This window comes from Styela clava, chromosome 11 (assembly GCF_964204865.1).
Source record: "Styela clava chromosome 11, kaStyClav1.hap1.2, whole genome shotgun sequence".
In the NCBI taxonomy this organism is placed as follows: domain Eukaryota; kingdom Metazoa; phylum Chordata; class Ascidiacea; order Stolidobranchia; family Styelidae; genus Styela; species Styela clava.
Genome location: NC_135260.1, coordinates 7,310,225 through 7,332,501, shown reverse-complemented (window position 1 = coordinate 7,332,501; position 22,277 = coordinate 7,310,225). Strand labels below are relative to the sequence as shown.

The 22,277-nt window shown below is 34.1% G+C and overlaps 1 protein-coding gene across 1 annotated transcript in view; it reads right to left on the bottom strand.

Annotated features, from left to right (window-relative positions):
- Nucleotides 1-1,122: 1,122 nt before the first annotated feature.
- The window catches only part of LOC120347313 (uncharacterized), a 38,058-nt gene continuing 16,903 nt past the window's right edge, over nucleotides 1,123-22,277 (bottom strand). The window contains exons 7-16 of the mRNA XM_039417227.2: nucleotides 9,991-10,173; nucleotides 6,086-6,205; nucleotides 5,466-5,663; nucleotides 4,646-4,794; nucleotides 4,199-4,299; nucleotides 3,618-3,763; nucleotides 3,335-3,532; nucleotides 2,982-3,124; nucleotides 2,560-2,710; nucleotides 1,123-2,384 (exon numbers count right to left, since the gene is read on the bottom strand). Coding sequence (XP_039273161.2) covers nucleotides 2,286-2,384; nucleotides 2,560-2,710; nucleotides 2,982-3,124; nucleotides 3,335-3,532; nucleotides 3,618-3,763; nucleotides 4,199-4,299; nucleotides 4,646-4,794; nucleotides 5,466-5,663; nucleotides 6,086-6,205; nucleotides 9,991-10,173 — 1,488 coding nt within the window. The 3' untranslated portion in view covers nucleotides 1,123-2,285. The remainder of the gene's footprint in view (nucleotides 2,385-2,559; nucleotides 2,711-2,981; nucleotides 3,125-3,334; nucleotides 3,533-3,617; nucleotides 3,764-4,198; nucleotides 4,300-4,645; nucleotides 4,795-5,465; nucleotides 5,664-6,085; nucleotides 6,206-9,990; nucleotides 10,174-22,277) is intronic.

The following is a 22,277-nucleotide window of genomic DNA, read 5'->3' as shown; positions in this document are numbered from 1 at the left end:
ACTACTGTATTTGGTCATGTTTGCAGGAAGATTCACAACTTCATAATCGAGTGAAACCTAACAGCAGGCTATTGTGATACAACTGAAATTCCCCCATGTTTGCTCGCGATTTTACACTTATACAATTATTAGAAATTCAGAAATATGGCTACAGTGCTACAATTTCGAGTCTCGCTTTGTTCATCCGTTCATTGTTCAGCAAAATTTGCAATTACAATCGTGTTAAAAAATATTGCCAAGTGTGGCACAACACTTCATAAGAAGGCGCAAATGTAAACTCTATTTGTAATCCAGAAGAAGGCAGTTTACAGACGCAAATATGAACTGACATATCGCGCAATGAAGTAGCCCACTCGCTCTACAATAAGAATAATTTGAGACATAACACAATAATGCACGTATTCCAATTCATGCGAGTGCGTGACATATACAAGCACGCAACACGTCAAATATATCAATCATAATACGCAAGCTAATTTGAATATTGCTTATTGATATTAAAAAATGTCGACGTGGTAAACACTCTACGTCTATGAACTCGCAACCTACATAACGAAGGTTGACGCGAAGAATGACATAATCGAAATTGTTTGGAAGTTTGATACCGTATTGCAATGGAATCATAACATGTAGCTGTCATGAACTTGGATTCCATTTCGACTATGCGGTTTGGTGAAGAGACAGCCCTTTTGCAGACGCATTACGCTGCAGATAGTCTCAGGCAAACTGGAACCGCGATCTGTGGAATGCTATATCGTCTCCAAAACGGGTTCTCCCGTAGTCTGTGTACCAGGTTTGGGAAAGGCCCTAATTCCATTCCGATTTTTCTTATTTTAGTTCTATTACGAGTTCGGGAACTGTCTGTGATAGCCAAGTGAATACACCCTGCCCATAGGTTTCAGTCCCTTTACACAACTTGATGTAAAGTAGGCAAACAAAATTAGTTACCTCCACATCACTACGTAACTACGTAAAGACTTCTACACACTATTCTATTGATGGCGATACTGATCGAATGCTCTCTAAATAGTTCACACTGTGATAATTGGTGACACCCATTCGTTTATCAATGCATCCAAATACCCATCTCATTGGGTTCAATATCGCATAGAGACACAGATGTATGTTTCCAGCCGAGGCTGAAGTTATTTATTAAATCATCATCAATATAGGGGTAAATATAGTAAAGACGGAAAGATCTTTCCTATAGAAATAGAAATAATTTAGCTTTCGATTTCAATCTGTTCAAGAAGAAGTCGATGATCGTATAAGTAAATAACGAGAAAAAGACGATAAAACAGTTAAAGCAATCCCGAACGTGATGAAATGAGGTTACAATTTATCGTATTTTGTGAAGAGAAAATTTTTTTATGCGACTAGCTATATATTACATGAGTATTTTTGCTGAAACGGTCTAAGACATATTAATGAGAGACTGGTTGTTGTCAATACCATTTGAAAATATATCTTCCAAGAAAGTTGGTAAACTGAAGTTTCTTACATTGTAAATAGGTATGTTTTATTCATTGAAAAAAGCTAGTAAAATTACTGTTAATAACAAGGTATTTGAGGAAAGACGATATGTTGTACATAACATTTTATAATCAGATACTGGTAGAGCATTTGCTGTGAATATCTATTATCGGTGCGTTTTGCATCGAACATTTAGTAAATTGTAATCACTGTTGTTCTTTCTATGTATTTTTTGTTATTAAATTGTCATTGCGATTTTGAAGTGAAAAGAAATATCTCAATGACTCGAACGGAAACATGCAGACGGGTATAACACATAAAATCCATGAATTAGCTCGCAAACCGCTTCAACTTGAAAGAAATATATTTTCCCTTTAACCGCTTCAAAATAGGGCCATACTAGTTAGCGCTGCAACAGAATATAAAAAGAAGAAAATAATGAGACAAAAAAATATTAAAAATGGAAATAAAAAGTTGCGATTCTTTATATTATGCTACCTATCTCGCGATAATAAACTGAGGTAATGCGAAAGTTTATGACGTCTGATTAAGTTCGTGTAAACATTGTCACGTCATATTATAAATACATACATAATGACGACAGTCTGGTACGTAACGTACTCTGTCATTGCACTTGGTACGCGTGTGCGTGTCTATTGTGTTTATTTTTATAACTTCGTCGCTGATCATATATATTCAAGTCGCCCACTCGAGTATAACATGCCGCCACCTTGCGGTTGTTGTTTTTTATTCTTCATCTTCTCGCACGATCTCCGATTTCTTATCGTCAATCGGAGAATCGAATCGTCCGCCTAAAATTGATTCATGATATTGTCTGGCGGGTATACAACGTCAGTTTCTGCGTCATAATGTCGCACTGGCTCCAAAAACCCGTCATGTATTCTTCGATTCTACAGAAAGATAAGTTTAAATTATTTTTTCACCAAAAAAGTATGGATACAAAGGATTTAAAATTTACATTATTCTGGATCGAAGTTGATTGCTAACTTTTAATTTATTCTAATAGAATAATTTCTAGCAAAGCTCTGAAGTACCAACTAATTGAAATCTGTAGCACATTCGTACCGTTGTGGCAACCGTCGATCTCCTGTGAACTCTAGCAGTATCATGCGTATATGGAGGTGGTGGATTACTTCTTGTACGTTCTGCGTATCTTCGCGGAGGATTCGTTGTTGCAGTTTGAATGAGTAAATCGCCATTTCTTTCTTGCGTATACCTGTCAAAATGAAGGAGTATTAGGAATAAAACTGATGTTTCTAGGAAGAAGTCATATAACAAAAGAAGTGAAAGGCTATGATTGGTAATGTTACCGGGTAAGATGAATTTCATGTTACCAACGACTTTCAAATATTATCTATATGTTAAGGTTAATCACTGCTTTATCGAAAAATACACCAAGTAGAGCGAAATCTAAAGTTATATCAATTACCACCATACCGACCGATACAATGTCAACATATTTTCAAGTTTTTATAAATATTTTGTACCTGTGTCGATCTCTCTGAGGAGACGAATGCCTTCTTCCCGCTCTTTGGAATGCATCATTGCCATGTAACACATCAGGCACATCCATATCGTAATAGAAATTACCAGGACCATTACTTGTCCTACCAGCAGCATGCACTTGTATCTGAAAAATTATATTTATATGATAGAAATCAATAACAAATTTTAGTTGTTTTAGATACAGTTTTGTAGGAGAATATTAATGAAATATGAAATTATTCACCCACAAAATATTCACATGGTTAGCGCTAAACGGTCAATAAACACCTTCAACGAGTTAGATTAATTGAGGCATTATCTAACGCGAAAATGATATACCAAGAATTTGACTTACTTGACTAAGTTGGCGTTGCAGCCTTTGCTTCTCCCTCCTTTCCTGCCGAAAATCTTGCTCGTAGGCGCGTACTTGTTGGTTGAGGGCTCTCATTTCATCTCTCATCCTGGCCATCTCTTCCGAGAGACGATCTTTTTCTGCCTGACTTTTCTCTCGATCTCTTCTCTCGGTTTCAAAATCTTCTCGATAAATCTTAACCTGGAAAAAAGGCGAGAGAAAAAAATGAGAGATTTTAATAAAAAACGAGAGAAGTGAAAATTAATAATTTTATAATACAACTTACTTGTTGCTGCAAAACTTCAGTTTGTGTTTTCAAATCTTCGAGTTCGGCTGTTGTAGGAATTGCCACTGTCATTTGCTGGGCAACACGAGCACCAACAGAACTTTCTTCATAGTTACACGGAACTTCTAAATGACCGAAAGGCTTACCTGAATAAAAACAATAAGCAATATTCAAGGCACAATTTTTACTAATCAGGTATATTGAATTTACAAACACGTAAGTGTAAACCGCAATTACTAACAAAGCTTGGATAAAATTCAGAAGAATAAACATAAAAAATTAATCATATCGGGACATTACACCAAAAACTCCCATCATTCATCAAACTGCAGTCAAAAAGTTCTCGGAAAGAATATAATGATGGATGATTTTTCAAAATTTTATTGCGGTAAATTTAAAGCTATAACTGATCAATAGAAAAAATTCAGACAGACTAAAATTTGTCTCCCATTAAAAAAGCGCAATTTTGTCATTTGATGAGACAATTTATCAGGCATCAATTTTTTTAACAAGCATACGGCTCTATATATTCATTATATACTATAGTATATCGTATTGAATAATCTGACAAATTATCTTACTTTGAGTATTTTCTCCGGTTTGAGATACTGTAGTTGTCGGATCTGAAGAATGGTTTTCATCGTACAATGACAAACCGGATAATTGTCGATTTTGTCGGATACTGAAATATTTTTCGTTTATGTAAGAATTGGAAAAAAATAGGAGGTAAAAACCGAAATAACAGAACTAAGAATATAATTGCAATAAGCAATATTATTAAATGATGGTAGTTGCGTGAAATTGGAACCTCTGATTAGGATTACATAATAATGAATTTTTTATGTGGTTTTACTGTTTTGCTCCGAGCAAAGCCCTGAACAAGTTTCTGTTTTTGTATATAGGACAACATTTATTGAATACTTATTCTGCATCGTGGTAATTCCCTTCACTATAATTTGTATAAATTTAAAACTTTGCAGGAGAAATCACTTTAGCTCAAAAATACTAAACAACACAGAAATAATCACCTATAAGCAGCATTAAGGGCTTGATTCAGTCTTTGATTCTCCGCTTGCACGCCACTTAAATCAGACTTAATTTTTTGAATTTTTTCGTTCAATCTTTGAGTCTTTCCATGCTCGAGGGCGTAATTTTTAGCGAGTTCCCTATTTTGACGCTAAAAGAGAACGAAAGAAATAATATTAAAAACAAATAAAAAGTATATTATAACCTCAAAAAAAAGTGAAAAAATTGCTTTTAAATGCCACTAAGGAAGGCACATCAAAATTGGTTGGCCCGCGCAATTCTCGAGGATGGCACATATGTAAAGCATGGTTTATCACTATATAATCGATTTGGGATTATGGTTTGCCGCCGTTATACAATTCTTATCACAAAATCGAATCGTTTTTCTACGACCAAAAAGGAAGGAAAAACAAATTAAAATATCAAATTTAAAGTTTTCCTTGTAAATTTCTTGCTGAGCATGCTAAATGAAAAGATTTCAGTATATTTATTATCTTCGTTAAAAATAGCTACAGGGTATGGAAACTTTGTGGCTTATAAAATCTTTCGCTGCAACATTCCTGACTCCAAGTTAAAATGGAAGACTATAGTAACCTTACTAAATAAATTATAATTTGAAAAATTATTAATAAATGTTATTATTTCAAAAACATGCAGAAAATTCTTCCGCTTTCGGTGGAAAACTATGAAAATTGACCTGAATCTAATTTCGAGTTTTAGGCTTTTCTGTAAAGCAATTAGAATTTAGAAATGTACAGATGTCGCTCGAATAAGTTAGTTACCCGTGTAATGTGTTTACGATAATTTCCAATAATGACTCACTTGTAAAACTTCAATTTCTTTTTTAGCTTCCCGTAAAAGTAAATCAATATCTCGTTTTCTTTTTGCATTCTCAGCTTGTTTCCCTGTAATTTGCTCCTTCAATTCCGCATTTTCTGTTTCGTAACTTTCCAATTTAGCATTGTAATCTTCTTTCAATTTGTTATATTGTGAATGCCATTGCTTATTAACAATAAGCACCTATAATGTATAAAGAATTTAAATAATTTTAAGGTCAGTAACTGCATAAACGCAGACACAGTATAAAGTATTAAGTAGAAAGACGTCCATGTTCTTTCCGAATATGAGACTACACAAGTCAAATAAACCAAATGATTTCTGCTGCATTAATTTTATTTTCAAAAGCGCTAGGTTCCTAGGTTCTTGAGTATGGGTGTTTCTAAAATTAGTTTCAATACAATTTTGATCATTTTTGTTGAACGTGAATGTGATGTCGTAACTGAGCGATAAATCCAACTTTTCAATTCATCTAAGGACCGAATACTCCTAAATCAATTGCAAAACGCTTGTTACACTTATATATAAATTGGGGAATGTCTTCCTTGGATATAGGTCGACGTACAATTAATAAACCACAGGGCAAGTAATATATCGACACAAACCTCATTTCGTTGTGATTCCAGTTTCCTGACCCTATTTTGTAATTTCCCAACGACAGTTGTAGAGACAGGATCGGATACGCTGGTTTGATTATTATCGTTAGTTGAATTTTCCACACATTCCTAAAATAGAAAATTAACTCGTTCATCTATCATACAAATCATATAATTCATATTGATTGACATCCATTTTGAAAAAATGGTATTGGTTATAAAAACCTTTTATCGATGATACATTTTTTCTTTTAAATTCCAATTTCTGTACAAAAATGTCAGGACATTATTTCTGAAGCTACTAGATAGAAATAATGAATTTACTGCACACTAGAAACGGAATCCTAAATAAAGAAAATTTATTCAACACTTCTGTTTTTGCACAGAAGTTATGTGATCTGTGGAATATGTTACTCACAAATAACCTAGTCTGTGTTTCGGGTTTGTTGTTTGTTGTCAGTTGTTTGTTTGTTGTCAGTTAGATAAAATCAAACAAAGCTGCAAATTCAGCAAGGGGTGTGTACGACAACAGTTTTTACAACATCTATTCAAAATGGTGCGGATTTTACATTTGCAACTATGTAAGCTGGTACAAATGTCGTTACAATTCATTATCCTATTGTACAATAACTCCATTGGTGATCGGTGGTTTCCGCGAGACCGCAAAATACTCGTTTTCGTTCACAATTGGAAAAGTACCTCCATGTTACAAGGTTACTGACAAAGAATGACATTGTAACGATTGTACAAAGATGTAACAGGAAAATATTTGTCGTACAAAGATGTAACAGGAAAATATTTGTCCAAAACAATATCACATAACCAAAGAACTTAGTTTAAATAATACTTTCCGCAACGATCGGCGTTCGATTTGTCAAGGGCAAATATTTCGATACAGAAAAATATGAAAATTATAAATATCCTTATCCTTAGAATCCGAGCCATGTAGCTTAATGATCATAATGAAGCGCAAGAAGGCTATAGGCTGTAGATTCAAACAGATGTTGGGTGGAATAACTAAACTATCAAAATTTCATTCCATTTTGTTTGGATAAGTCTTTTGTCAGATGAGGCCAGACAGATGCAATAAAAATTTGAAAAATCCTTTTTAATAATAATGCGAGTCTAAACCTGTTAGCTTTTGGCAAATAAATCTATTATGAAGTAGTGCTCTTAAGACAACCACTCGCTACTGGAATTATTGGGTTATTCCCCAAGTAAAATTATGTGAGTTCCCGAATTCAAATCTAACTACAAAACAAGCAACGAGTATGATTACAAGCTGTAACAAATATAACTAAATTATTTCTGCATTCGTGTGCGACGTACTTCCTCATTTCCCCACTAAAGATTCTTCGAGAACGAGGATTATATTTCAGACTGACACGCCCACAAGTCAAAAATGACACACCCATATACACGACTAATGCAGAAGTCTAAAATCCATATGATGTCATCCCCAGCGGCGGTCGCAAAACAGAAAAATAAAGAAAATAAGGACATGGATATCCATTAGTCAGAAAACGTTTTATGAACACTACGAAAAGTAATCCGGACCGGACAAAGCCCATCCATAAATTAGTGTCTTTGTGCAAAATATAATATACGTCATGCTTAGGATGGATCAAATTTTCTAGTGGAAAAGAAAAATATGTTTTGCAATATCGCCGGATAGAAAGAATTCCCCGTTTTCGAAAAGCGATTAGAATTCCAGGCGTATTTTATTTATAAGTAAAGCAAACGACCTCTCGCAGGTCAAAAGATAACGAGGTCTTCGGCCTTCTGGAGTGTGAACCTATGAGAGTTCATTGACCGCAAACACTCCACAATAACATATTTTGTTGCCGCAAACTGCAAAACAAGAGCTGGTAGAACGCCAAATTGTGGGTATTCGTCATCGTTTTGACGTATTCTCAAGTAAAATGGTTGTGTGACTAATAGGAATGGGTGCTCGGCCAACCTATTTGAGATTAGGTTCTGAGTAATAGTGAAGCTATGCCGGGGTTCATGCTGGGACAAAGTCGTGTCTTATACTTAACGCATTTCGGGCAGATCATATTCAACAGGGGTGTGCAACAAGCGGCCCGCGGGCCACAACCCGCCCCGCCAAGCCATTTAGTGTGGCCCCTGTCAACACTCGGATTTCTCCCTATCAACTATCAAGCTTAAAAATCCTAATCCAACAGTTTATGCTTGGAAAGGCGCTCGCATGGATAAAAATAATAATGTTTTTTTGCTCTTGTTGCACCCTCTTCACTTGCCTTTTCCTCTAATTTTTTTGTCTGGACGGCTAAATGTTTGAAATTGGTTTGATGGCCAACCAGTAAAAATGTCGCACACCCTTGATTTAGAACGATGGCGAACTCACTCCAAGTCGAAAATAGGATTCAGCTCCTAACACAGTGATCGCCTGCTTGGGCATGGCATTGTTCGGAGCAAAGCCTTTTCGGGCCATTGTTTTAAAATATCAAGTTCAAGTAAGTAGACGCACTTCCCAAGAGCATTTCGTGCGGCATTACATAAATCACTTGCTATACAAATTAAACACAAAGGGATAATTTGAAAGCCAGACGTATTCAAAATCGTTTTTTTTTTTCAGATGAGCGCGTCCGTAAACAAATCAACAATATTCCAAAACAAAGGGGAACTCTTACATTTGCTTCCCTAAGCAACTGAATTACCACACACGGTTGAAAGCCATTTCGAACTATTCAAAACTTGAAAAATGTATTTGAATTTTATTGCCGTTGAATCTGGCTAAAATTAGCAAGTAGTGATGTTTACTCTACCTTATCATAGTCTATCCGTTCACATACTGTTATCATGTGTGGGCCAATGATAGAAGAGGGTATTTTGTGTACTCCTCAAAGCCATCAACTCATACCCAAGGCACTTTGGAACATATTATAGACAAATTACTCAGAAACGCAATAAGTTCTGCATATTTTTAATAGCGGGTAAAATGATGCCAAGCAATATAAAAAGCTATGATTACTTGATTGGTGGAAAAACAAGGGGATATATTCACGGAAAGTTTGAAAACAGTTTCAGCCATGAACACAAAAGCATGTACAATAAATCATTAGGACTTCCCCGTAGTAGTTCCCAAGTCTTCCGCAGAACTAACGATGTTAACACATTGTCGGTACCTTTGTGAAAGCATTATATTTACATCATAGCACATTTACAGGTGGATTTCTGGTTTCAAGTTACCCGTGTTGATTTACCAGTATTACTCTAGTTTCGATATTATTTTGAAGAAACGGGATCGAAAACGATTACGTAATTTAAAAAGACAACACGGCGGTTACGAAATTAATGAAGCGTAAATGAAACTCGTAAATAAATATCGGGGGAATCACCTTTACGTAGACGTTGAAGGGGTCAAATGAAAACAAAAAAATGCAGAGGTTAGCCTGTAAGGTAGTGGACGAGTAAATGAGCGTTGCGGGTGAACGGAAAACGGCCGTAGGAAAAAATAAACATAGTCTTGCGTGTGGTATTGTGTGCGTACGATCAGCGCATGAGTAATTAGCAAATGAAGAATTAACAAGTATACCTCTATTGCAATACCTAAGACGATTCAGAAAACACATTATTTCAACATTGGGTGTTTACTTACAGAATCAATTGCAGTAATCGAGAAAATATCGAATTTACGCTATTTTAAGTACTGGTATATATGCTTTTCAAAATACAAAATTTTCGTAATTCATTAGATTAATTCGCACCATCTAGCATACAGGAATTAGAATAATGAGCTATTTTTAAAAATGAAAATCTTTATATATACGTAAAATTGTACGCTGTAAAATACACTATAATGACATTGCTTGCAGCGAAATTGATAGAAGCTGATTCTTAAAGAAAAATTCACTATACAACTTAACTAATACTGTACAAACCAAACATACCTTGACAGGGGTGTCTTCTGTGACTCCAGTTGATTTTTTCTGAACGCTTGAAGAAGTTGACGGTTCTTGTTGTCGTCGAGTTAATCGTTTAATTTCGGCATCTTTTGATGCAGTTTTCTTTCGCGATAATTCCAATTCTTGCTTTAATTTGTCGTTTTCTCGTAGCAATGCATCACAGAAAGCCTTTTTGAAAAAAAGAAAGGTAGATTAACACCCGATTTTTAAAAGATCATTTCTCATATATGCTCCGCAAAAGGCTCGAGATCAGCAGATCCTAAGGGAGTTGTCGTTGAAAATTTTACGATGTTATAATGTCGAATGATCAAACCAGAAATTTACAAAAAAAGAAGTGGAATTTATCTATCAACCAAATAAGCAATTGCTGCATATCACAGCCATATCAAAGGTTGTTTGTTAACTTATTTACAGAATTGTTCGGAGATAACCTGTGAATCTGAAAATTATCATTCATCGACTAGTGCAACTAACAATACCATTAATGAAGAATATTCATAATAGATACAAAAACCAACTAGCAAATATTAGGCAATGGAAAAAATTATATACGATATCACATATGAAAACGATGACACACAATATTGAAACCTACCGCGAGGCGCTCTACGTTATGCAAATTCTTTGGCAATTTTAATGAAACTTGTCGTTCAGAAGACAGATCTTCATGCTTTAAAATTGATGCTGCAGTGTTTTCATTTAAATTATCTGTGCAAGAACTCGAAATTCGGCTTATAGAACTGTGTACACTAGTTTGATTGCTTTGTACAGCTTTTTCAATTTCTTCGACAATGGAAACTGTTTTTTCATGCAAATTCTCTTCTACTTTGCAAACATCAGGTCTCAGCAATTTCAATTTTCCGTTTTCACAGTCTATAGAATCGCCATTGCTTTCCACTATGCCTTCGTTTTGAACGGTATCCGTAGAAGTTATGGAAGAATTTTTATCAGTCTTTGTAGACATATTGTATCGTTGCAATCAGGTACGTTATATACTACTGTCCTTATATACTACTGTCGAGTATTTTAAACTAGAATCAATCATAAAATATTATGTTCAGTTGAACATTTATCAATTCAGTTAAATAGGATCTTTAGCAAGCATGGATGTAAACATGTAGCAGTGAGAAATAGATCTCCCAAACAGAACCTTTCGTGCTGCCTTTCTGAGATTAAGATACATAATACAGACGAAGATTGTGTTTTAAACATTACTTATATGGTGTCTTGCCACCTAAACGAATCTAATTTCTATATTTGCAACATGGGGTACGAAACACCAATTTGAATTACAAAAGATGATCTGTCTATTTTTGTCTCAAGAATGCGCTTCCATAAAAACGTGAAAATGACAATCGGCAACCTGGGTGTCCAGCTAGCATATGCAATGAATAACCTGGCCACTGAATGTAACACCAATTGTAGTTCTAATCTACTAATTTATCATATAACATGAGGTAATTTAATCTAATCCTGTGTATAAGAAAAGTTTCTACGGGTTAACGCAACCTCCAAAACGCAATGCCACGCACAAGTACGTACGTACGCAACAACCTGAGCCATCCTAATAGGGGATAAACGACGTCTTGCAAGTTGCAAGCAAAACTGGCAACTGGTTACAGACGTGATAAGAATATATCACCTAGCCTACATAAGTCAGATAAGCCTAATACTCAGCTGTAGGCGAATAAGATTTATGTAACACACCCAGAAACGGTTTACAATTCACAATAGTCAATATAAATCACCGTGAAGGGAAATTCCCAACGAAAGTACAATTTGAGCACACCTGTTTGATTTGTACGGATGGTTGGCAGAGTTACAATAACGAAAGCAAACAATGTGAGACGATTGCTATAGTCGAAAAGGCAATATATATGTTGTAAAGTAAATAGTAGTGCAAGTTTGGTATCACGTATGGTCGTATACTACTGCATATATCTAGGAATTTGCCAAACGCAAGTTAATAAAGATGTGAAAAGGATCGCACGTTTTTCCACTTATGTTCCGCCGCCAAATATCAATATATGATTGGCTGGTTCAATCCCGCGGAAAATATTTAAAAAATACAGATGTGGCGAATGGTATGAGGAAATATCGCAAAATATTGGGCTGCTATATCCATGCATGTTTACTCCATGCACCTTTACGTATACCTTGAATCTTCCGTCTACGTATATGAAATTTTCAGTCATAATATTTAAAAAATGACATCTCAATACCACTAATTGTAATTTCCTCAATATTTCTGTGCAATGATAGATTATTTTGTAATATAAATCTTATTGATTACGTCACAATGTCCAAATCTAAATTGCCTGATAAAACATTAATTCCACGTTCTAAAAATCCTTTTCTCGAGCTTCGCTTATTTTGACATATATCGGGCATCACACAAGATTAGAAACAGTCATAAATCGATAGGAATGTGGAATGTCGTTTTCAATTATTTCACAAGGCACTGGCAACCGAAAAAGTACTAAATTGAAAGATGTTTCGCGTGAGGGAAAGCCCGGATGAATAAATATATATCTAGTTCTTCGGATATGAAATGAAATCTAAGTAATGTACAACACGATCATATTGCAATAAATTATATATAAACCAAGTTACAAGAATTTAATAAAATAAATTCTTTCAATATAATGACACATACTTTCACATGGAAACGCATTAAGAAGAGGAATTCGGAATACAGTTTCTGGTTTCTACATACATATATATAATATCTACTTGCATTACTAACCATGATTCACAAAATTGACGAATTTCGATTACCAACCTGGCATGAGATACACGGTGTTTATAAAGTATAAGATTTTTTTTTAATTGCGATAGGAATTCATCGATACCTATCAAAGTTTATTATCCCCTATGGGTGAATTAAAAGAAGTAAAAAAAACTTAACAAAAACTGATTAAAATAAAACAAACCTAGTTAAGATACCTTGAGAGCTGACAAAATTGAAATTATAAGGCTATATATTGAATACAGACAAGACGAGACATAATTAAAGCCCACGCATGACAAATGATGTCATAACAAAATCACATCTTTGTAATGCCATTTATCATAAATGTAATAAAGGTGATGAAATTAAAAATAATGAATGTGCTACTCGAATAAAAATTTCTCCCAACTGCGAATTAATTTTCATCTTAGGATATTTATTTTATAAAAAATATATCCCAAGAACTAGTCGGAAAGTATACAAAAAATAGTATAAAAATAATATAAAGTATACAAAGCCTCGCTCGAAGTGAAAATAAAAAATAAATAAAAAATAAACCAACATTTTATCGGAATATAAGATATATAAATTTTTTAAACTATTTCGCGGCTCGAAATTTTGGGATAAGAAAAAATAACATACGAAGAAAAACAGCAAACAAATCTCGATTAAGTAATTTTGTAATACAACTAATTGATATAGAAATTGAGAGTACTTCGTTACATGTGATTCACTAAATTACTGAACTCCGACCCCCAAAAAAAGCTTTACTTCATATTTTTCTTTATCATTTCTGGCTTATTATATTCCAAACAAAAGTAGTAATGAAAAATATCTTAGAAAATGTTCTACCCGAATTGTCATAAAAAAGAGTACATGTACATAATCATAATCAAATAATCTAAATGTTTATATGATCTAACAGAATATTATTTAAGCGATATCAAAATTTACAAAAAAAAATCACAATCTCGATTTCCGGCAAACTCAATAACAAAACTCAACAATATTCCAAATAAAAAGCACTTTGAAACACTATCTCTCCCTAACCTCAAATATGACCTCTTGCGACCTATTTCATCATTATAATATTAGATTAGACCGCTATCTAAAGATCTATATCATCCCCAATCTATAAATTGTGATATAGAAATCCCTTAAATACGACGAGTCATGGCGTTATGACGAATCTATATTTCAAAAGCACCCAACCTGTTAATAGTCATTTCGAACTCATGCTCAGTCATAGAAATTTCCCGCGATTTGAAATAACGGTAATCTGGTTTCTATCTACGGCCAAGCGTAATCATTGACACTCTTAATTACGAGATTAATTTAATAATTTTACAGTAAAAAATAACAGAGATATGTCTTGAATTTAAATGTTATTAAAATCCATCAATGATGATTCGTGTGGAATTAGCTTTAACATGCTATATATATAATTAAACTGTATAGTTCAACGTTGAAATCCAACTTCAATTTCCGTGGTTTCTTAACAGTACATAACTCACGAATTTGTACAAAAATAATTGTACAAATTCACATCGGCTTCCGATTACTAATCTATTTTATTGTCCACGATAAAAGGCGGCATACAGGCATTGAAACCAGGCATGGAAATCACCTATTTTATGAATGATTGTCAATTTTGGCGTCAACAAGCTTATGTATAATTATATGAAAAGAGTATACAAATACCAGTACAATGAATCGGCAGAAATTGAAGTGCACATTTGTCATTGTGTTTATTTGGCAAATACATCTTAACACTTGAAATGTGAACACTTCGTCCCTCAAGATAAATAGTATTTCGATCGCTATTTTCTGGCACTGGGCATTGTAGTCTCATCTTATGAGTACACTATATAAAATTCAAACTATTTGTATTTTCTACCATCTGCCGCACTAGGCCCATTTCTAATCCAATCTTAATCAAAACAAACTGTTTGGCGCCCCAGAAGTGTGTGTACCAATATGGAGGTAACTAATTTTGTTCGCCTACTTTACATCAAGTTGTGTAAAGGGACGGAAGCCTATGGTCAGGGGGTATATTCACTTGGCTAACACAGACATCCATCGAACATGTAATAGAACTAAAATAAGGAAAATCGGAATAAAATTATGGCCTAACCCTAATCTAGTACACACACTACTGGAGTACCCACTGTTTTATTATATCGATTAATTAGTATTTTACTGATTTTGTGTTTTTCCTAGCCTTGCTTTATGAATCACTCCGCTATAAAATGCAAATCTAAATACAACTCTTTCCTGCTATAAACATATCAATGAGATTTAACTGTTGTCAAATGAAGAAGTGTCCGCCTGGTCGGTGTCCCGTTTACTAAATCATAGTAATGGCTTATACTCTGGCCCAGGGAAAAAAACCGATAAAAATGTAAGTTAGTTGTGAAATAGTCAGCTCTATTTCAATAGATATATTCAAACGGGAAACTGCAGAAATATCCGGAGAAGCTCGTTAGTCGAAATTCAGAAATTAATGATATTAAACGAAGTCCTGCAATGAGTTATTGTGATATTTGCATTGGCTCCATTCACAATATTGAAAATCGCAACAAATTTCGAAGCAAGTTCTCCAATGTTAAAGTATAACATCGGTTTTGTTTAAATTATACGTAATGAAATTTTCTACACCACAACACAGATATATAGCATAGGATTGTCGCTGAATCATTTTTCCAGTAATTTATAAAAAACGAAAAACAAACCCCTTGATTCATGCAAAACAAATACACTGTAGGTTGTAGTTTCGATTTTTTTTTATTTTTCACTCTTTCAGAATATTGTCCCAATTCAAGGAATTATTAAAGTATAGTTTATCTGACTAATATTATACGTTTTTCAAACCTTTATGGACGTAGATAAAACGAGCATATTATAAAATTAAAATTATACAAAGATTTTCGTCCTTAAGCGTATTTCATTATGTAACCTGCCAAGATAATGCCATATTCTGTTAAGTTAAAAGATAGATAAGAAGCGATAAGGCAGGGGGACTCGACAACAAATTTGGAAAAAAAAATGCGAGAAATCAAATCACATCTCTATCAGCATACATTATCAATATCCGAATAAACGCGGTAAAATGCATTCTGAAATCTACGACAACGCCAGGTAATAGACGGCCATCGAATGAAAGCCAAACTTTCATTTCGCAACTTTTCATGGATTCTACGACACGCAAATTATAATTATATTATAGGTATATTTAGGATACACTATATAACTAAACCCAGTCCTGACCAGGAAAGCCCCGTGTGGAATAGTTATCGGAATAATTCCAAATCACGAGAACTGGAAACCAGTGGTTTAAAAAATTTCACATTAGCCCTGTTAAACCCAGGGAATGTTTCCTCTTGTACACAAATCATATTATCTTATTAAAGCGTATAAGGCTTATCAGGTTTATTGATAAACCGTTACCGGTAACCCAATACAATTCCAAAAAAATTCCTCCGGAAACTCCCTTCCGTTGCGAATTTACAGTAACCGGTATGTTAGTTCAAAGAACTTATGTAAATATGACGTATGGTGTATGGAGGCACTAGATACGATCAATGCAAACGTAGGTTAACATCGGCATTGGAGCGTAAACCGACAGCGAAAAAGCCGGCAATCGATATGAATGAAATCGAATCGAATGAATAAACAGTCCGCGGTTGAATAATAATGAAGGCGACGACGTGAGGTTTCCGAAAATAGAAGGGGATAACCTACGAATTCCGAAAGAGAGTGCAGAACACGTACGCCAAAACGAAATTTCAACGATTGCCTTCAGATGGTAGGAATACTGACTTCGATTAATGATCATGCGACATTGAGCCATGGATTGACTAACTCGCATATCATTCATTAACTGCGGTTTGCAAGCTCGTATGCACAAGGCAACATGCTTATCGGTTATCAGGTCAACTCGGAATTTTGATTTAAAAAGCCAAGTCGATCAATTGTGTTCAGCTGTTACGCGTCAAACGTTTCCCCTCAGGAGGGGCACAACGATCTTAACCGAGCTAAAAGACTACAATACAAAAACTTTGTGTAGTAGGAAAGATCAAAAACGTATGGGTCTGCGAATGCCATTTGCGTAGTTTTACGGTAAATTCGAACAACCATCATTTGAAACATATTCTACAGAGAACATAACTTTCGCGCAAAGTGTCCTGGATTACTAACTTTTTTTGTAAAATCACACACAAACAGAAGTTCAAGTGCTAAATAAGCTTCCATCATTTTTGTAAAAGTACTGGTATTAGTAATTTTATGACTTCTATTTTTTGGGACACCCTGTACGTAACAAAATTAAAATAAAACTGTTATGACATCAGATGCTTAACTTTGAAGAGCAATTCAAATCTCACTTAAGACGAAATTGCACTTGAAAATCAAAGTAAAATTACAAATTGGAATCTAACAGCTGAGAACAGGTTATTTTTTATGATATTGCCAAAAAAATCCTTATTTGGGAAAAGAAGATCATTTAAACCTGAACTGAGAACCATTACGTAAAATGATGTAATTGCCTTTTCTTAGTTTCAGTATCGTTTAGGTAATAGCTATAATCAACGGTGTCTAATGACCATCTCAAACCATACATTTTCCTTCAAAATGTTTGCTGTCCTAATTACACTCAGGAGTTAAAATAACACGGTTTGTAAGGTACAATTTATCATCTCTTGTGTCTTGTGTGTTCACAAAAAAAATGCGCCAAAAAGTTTTCAAAATAATTTTTTTTATTGATTCAAGTGCAAGTTCCGAATACCAACCAAATGGCCTGGAAACCCCGAAATAATTTTACTCTCAGTGAAAGAGTAAATTGTTTCTTAATTGCAATTGTTTACAAAATAAAAGGTGTTAAAATTTTTATCAATTTAGGTGCGAGCTCCGAACTCCAAACGAACTAAAAGTCACAAAATAGCTTTATTCTGGAGGAAAGAATCATTGGATAAAATAGTAAAACTCTGAACGAGAAAGCAATTTTTTACCTCGCACTAATCACGAACTAGAAGCTGTGAAAAAGCAAGTGTGGATAATACACTCTAAAAAGGTTTACGGGGGCTAATTAGTTAGAATCAAAACTATTTCAACAAGACTAACGTAACTAACTAACTGAGTAAATAAATACAAAGCATCAGATGAAAAATCAGCCAATAAATCAGTAAATCTGGGTAATCAGTAAAACTAGGAAAGCCTTTTGGAATTCAGAACATAACAGCATTCGACAATGATTCATTTTATAGATAAACAAAAATCTTGCTTTCGGGCCAACGTCTCAGTTTTCGACAATATTAGTAAACAGCGATGTAAATGGAAGCCGAATTGACAGTAAGGAGAGTTGATATAGTAGAATTCTCCTCATTCGAATATTTTGTTTTTAAATGTTCAAACATCGGTTTCAAAAGAAAATTCACTTTAATTAACGCCCGAAGAAAGAACATCTTTATAAAATAGGTAAATCGAGCGTATTTTCCGACAGAGGATTAATTTCACACGTCAGAATTCAGTTTCGAATACGTAACACTTCGTATTCACGCCATATTTTCAACAATTACAATAACATCACCAAATCTGAACATATACCATGTACGCTTAGAAGAATGATGAAAAATGCAAAGAGACTCGAAGCAGTTCAGTAAAGTAAGTGGTAGAAAATCTCGCATAACTGAAGTCCTCATAAAAAATTGACATAAAAAGTAATCAAACTAGGTATTATACAGACAGTAAGCGGATACAGAGGGGGGGGGGTACCTGGAATTTTAAGAGGAGGGGAGGTCTGAAATTTCTAATTGCAAAGTTAGACCGTAACAGCTAATATTCATTCATTCCCAAGTCTGTAAAATCAAAGCCATTATTTGCGATATGACTTTCTCAATTCACATTTCATCAGTTTAAATCGGGTCATATCGATTATCACTTTGGAATATTTCATGTCTATTTAAAGGTATTTCGATGGAGAATAAAATAGGCGGAAAAATTAGTAGAAATGATAAGTCAAGTGGATAAAATTGCCAATTTGTTGGCAACAAAGTCCCGTGAATCAAATTCGAAACTATAAATCAATTTACTCGCATGAGTGTATACCATTAACGAATAAATTATGTCGTTTTCGCTTCCCTTTCTGGACAGCACTGTCTAGCCAGTTTGAAGAGCCAAATTAGAAAAAAATTGGCTAACAAAATTTTATTGATATATTTTTTCGAGAAAATATATACGAAAATCCTTTTTTCTAATCAATAGCATGTGATAAGAGCAATTAACGTAGTTCATTAATTAATTCAAATTATATCGACTTCGACGTATTATGACGTTATAAAACGAGGTCACGCGGAAGTTTCCGGCTGGACCGGAAGTGAGTGATTCCCATAATATACGTATATCTAAATACTAAATTTCAAATTTACCCTTTATATATTGGGATCAAAATTGAGCACGCATGATCAGAATTAGCAGTAAATAAAAATAGATAACTATATAAAATTAAAGTCGAACAACAACATAGTTTTACGAAAAAACAATTTATCAAACAAGTTGAAAGCGTTTATATCGTAATCGGAGATCATTGAAAAAAAATTTTTTTTTGGCAATTGACTTTTAGTTGTGTCAAATTGTTGAGAACTTTTTAACCAAAGATAATTAATTTTATTCAATAAATGAATTTTTTCGTAGTTGATATATTCGGACGATAGCGAATAAGTATATAAAACTTCCCAAATGAATACCTAAATGAAGAGTAGCGATTAAATTCATAACAAACAAAAAAAAGACACGTTAGTAGCTGCTCGCGCAGAGCATTGTTCAGAGTAGAAAAGTCAATAAATAATTTTTCGAGTTAGGAAAATTAAAATGCCAACAACAATTCTTTTATTTATACACTTGAGCTTTACAAAAATATTTTCAGTTTCCATTAAAATTAAAATTTGATAATAAAAACAAAAAATACATTTCAAAATAAAATGGCGGTTTCCTTGCTCTTCTCGAAAATAAAAAAATAAAAAACGAAAAAATAAAATGGCGGAGACTTATGTAACCCAATAAACAAAAAAGATGAAAAACAAAACGATAAAAAAGTTATTCATAAATAAATAGGACGACGTGTTGCATTTTGTGACAAATATAGCTCGCAGTAAATACCAATGACTCCGGTGGTCTGGTGCTTTCCACCGATGTATAAGATTAAGATGATATTCACCCAAGGGAACCGCAGCAGACGAACAGAGCAAAATATCGTAAAATTGATATGGCATTTTGTGTAACAAATGCAGATTTGCTAATTTGAATCTTTATTCCGTCCACGATATAAAACGTGGCCAGGTGAGAAGCAACGGTAATGTAATAATAGTGAGGTGGATAACGTGCGTTTTACACTATATACATATTGTAATATTTTTCAGTACAGCGGTTGCAAAAGCACCTCCTCTTATATAAGTACACGAAATAAATATAAAGTTCCTTCGAAATGATAGTTTGGAAATCGCAATTACGTAATGTTGATACACGGTATGGCCTAAAACGGAAAACAGGATCTGTAAAGAAAATTTGCAAATTCCGTTTGCAGCATGAAGAAAAGTACCGTCTCAAGAGATGCATATGTAAATGTGCAGCTTATAGGCCATATTCGATCAGAATGTTCGTCTCAGCAGCAATGAATAAATATTACATCATAATGGGTATTTCCTATTCGTGCACCAATCAAAAATCTCTACCCACATCGCGTTTGTTTATCGGGACGCGGGCTCAACATGCAAACAAATTGTATTGAATGGCTGAATGTTCAAATAAAAGTACAAAACAATACGAATTATTCTTGTGAGCAAAATATCCAGTACGGAAGTACCAACTCGTTAAACTTATTCAAAATGAAAACAATTTACAATTTTACATGTTCTATTAACGAGGGAGAATTAAAAACAAATCGCCGCGAGGAAACTCCCACTGAGAAATAATCATAACACGCATACGTGATTAAATCTTAAGTATCTATTAAGGAACTATAACAGAAAACTTAGAAGAAATGCCTTGTTTTGTAAGTTTACAGGCAAATAGTATCAAATGATACTATTGGAAATCATAGACCGAAAAAACAATTCCTAAAACTGACGAGAAAAAAGATGCCATTATGATCAAAATGCAGATGGTAGGATTTGTTTATTTTCTAACCGAACAGCTGTGCCAAATACTTTGTAATGCCATTTGTCTACAAATGCACTCCGATACTAAAAGCATATAATGAGAAAAACAATCAAATATACCACGTATATGTAAATGAATGTCGCTAATAAACAAAGATAATGATAGAAAAACTCATTTAAGATTATTAAGGAAAATTTTTAAAATTGTTTTCATTTCAATTGACTACATGCAAATCGGAAATGTTTGATTTTTTAAAACATAGCGACCCCTATATATTAGTATCTGTCTAGTTAAAACGATGTGTAGTGGAAAAATTTCACATATGGATATAAAAAAGGACAATGAATACAAATGGAATGCATCCTTTATCAAGATGGCAAGACAATTAATAAGCGCAATTAGTCTTTGTTGCTATTATGTCAATGAAGTTGTTATCGGTAGAACAAAGTAAAAATGTTCAGAAAAACGCAAACTTCATTAACAATTAACACTGACTTTCTTAATCGATTGTGAGCAAGTTCAAGTGATCACGATGCAGACTATCACGACCCTGACATATTGCGAATTAGAAATCACCGAATAAATTTTCAAAATATAACTAGACAATGTCGTTGAGTAACTGACCAATTTGTTTCAGACGTCGTTAGACGATCAAGAACTCATTTTCCATCCTTATCTGAGTTCCGTGTAGTAACCGCAAGGACATCGACTGGAAGAGGTAAAAAACCCCTGGACATCAATGGCGGCCAAACAAGTCTAGACGTCTGACGAAGGATGGGAATTTCAAAATTCAAGCCTTTTGTAAAAGGGAAGATGATTTACTAATCTCAAGTCTGGTGAGAGGATCTTTTTACACATTGATACTATGAAAAAAGTTTGACACTTTTTCAAAGGTTTTAAATCACGAGACAATTCAAGGCATATTTATTGATATACATGTTTCGCACATCTCACGAGTCACAATTTCGAACAACATACCAATTCCATGACATTTTACATCTTTTTCAACAGTGATCTGACTAATGATAGAAAATTTCACACCCGCTGTGGGATTTAAATAAACTTAAGGAAGACTGAAAGTAAATATACAATTACCGACGGACATGTCGGTTGGAGTAATAACAAAGTTATTTTCGGTAACGAGAGTCATAAATTCGGTTGAAAACTCCAACGTGAACGGTTGACCTTAGTTGCTTCTTGTCCGCCAATGAGTCATATTTTTATAAAAAAAAAAATCGTCCAAAGAAATATTATGCGCACTAAATCTTGAGGAGGATGATCTTTGCAGGAATATATAGAATGACCGGCCAAGAGTTACTCAAACAATATAGAATTATAAAGGTGCATGGTGCATGGTGCATGGTGCATGCATAACTACAGCTGACTTGCA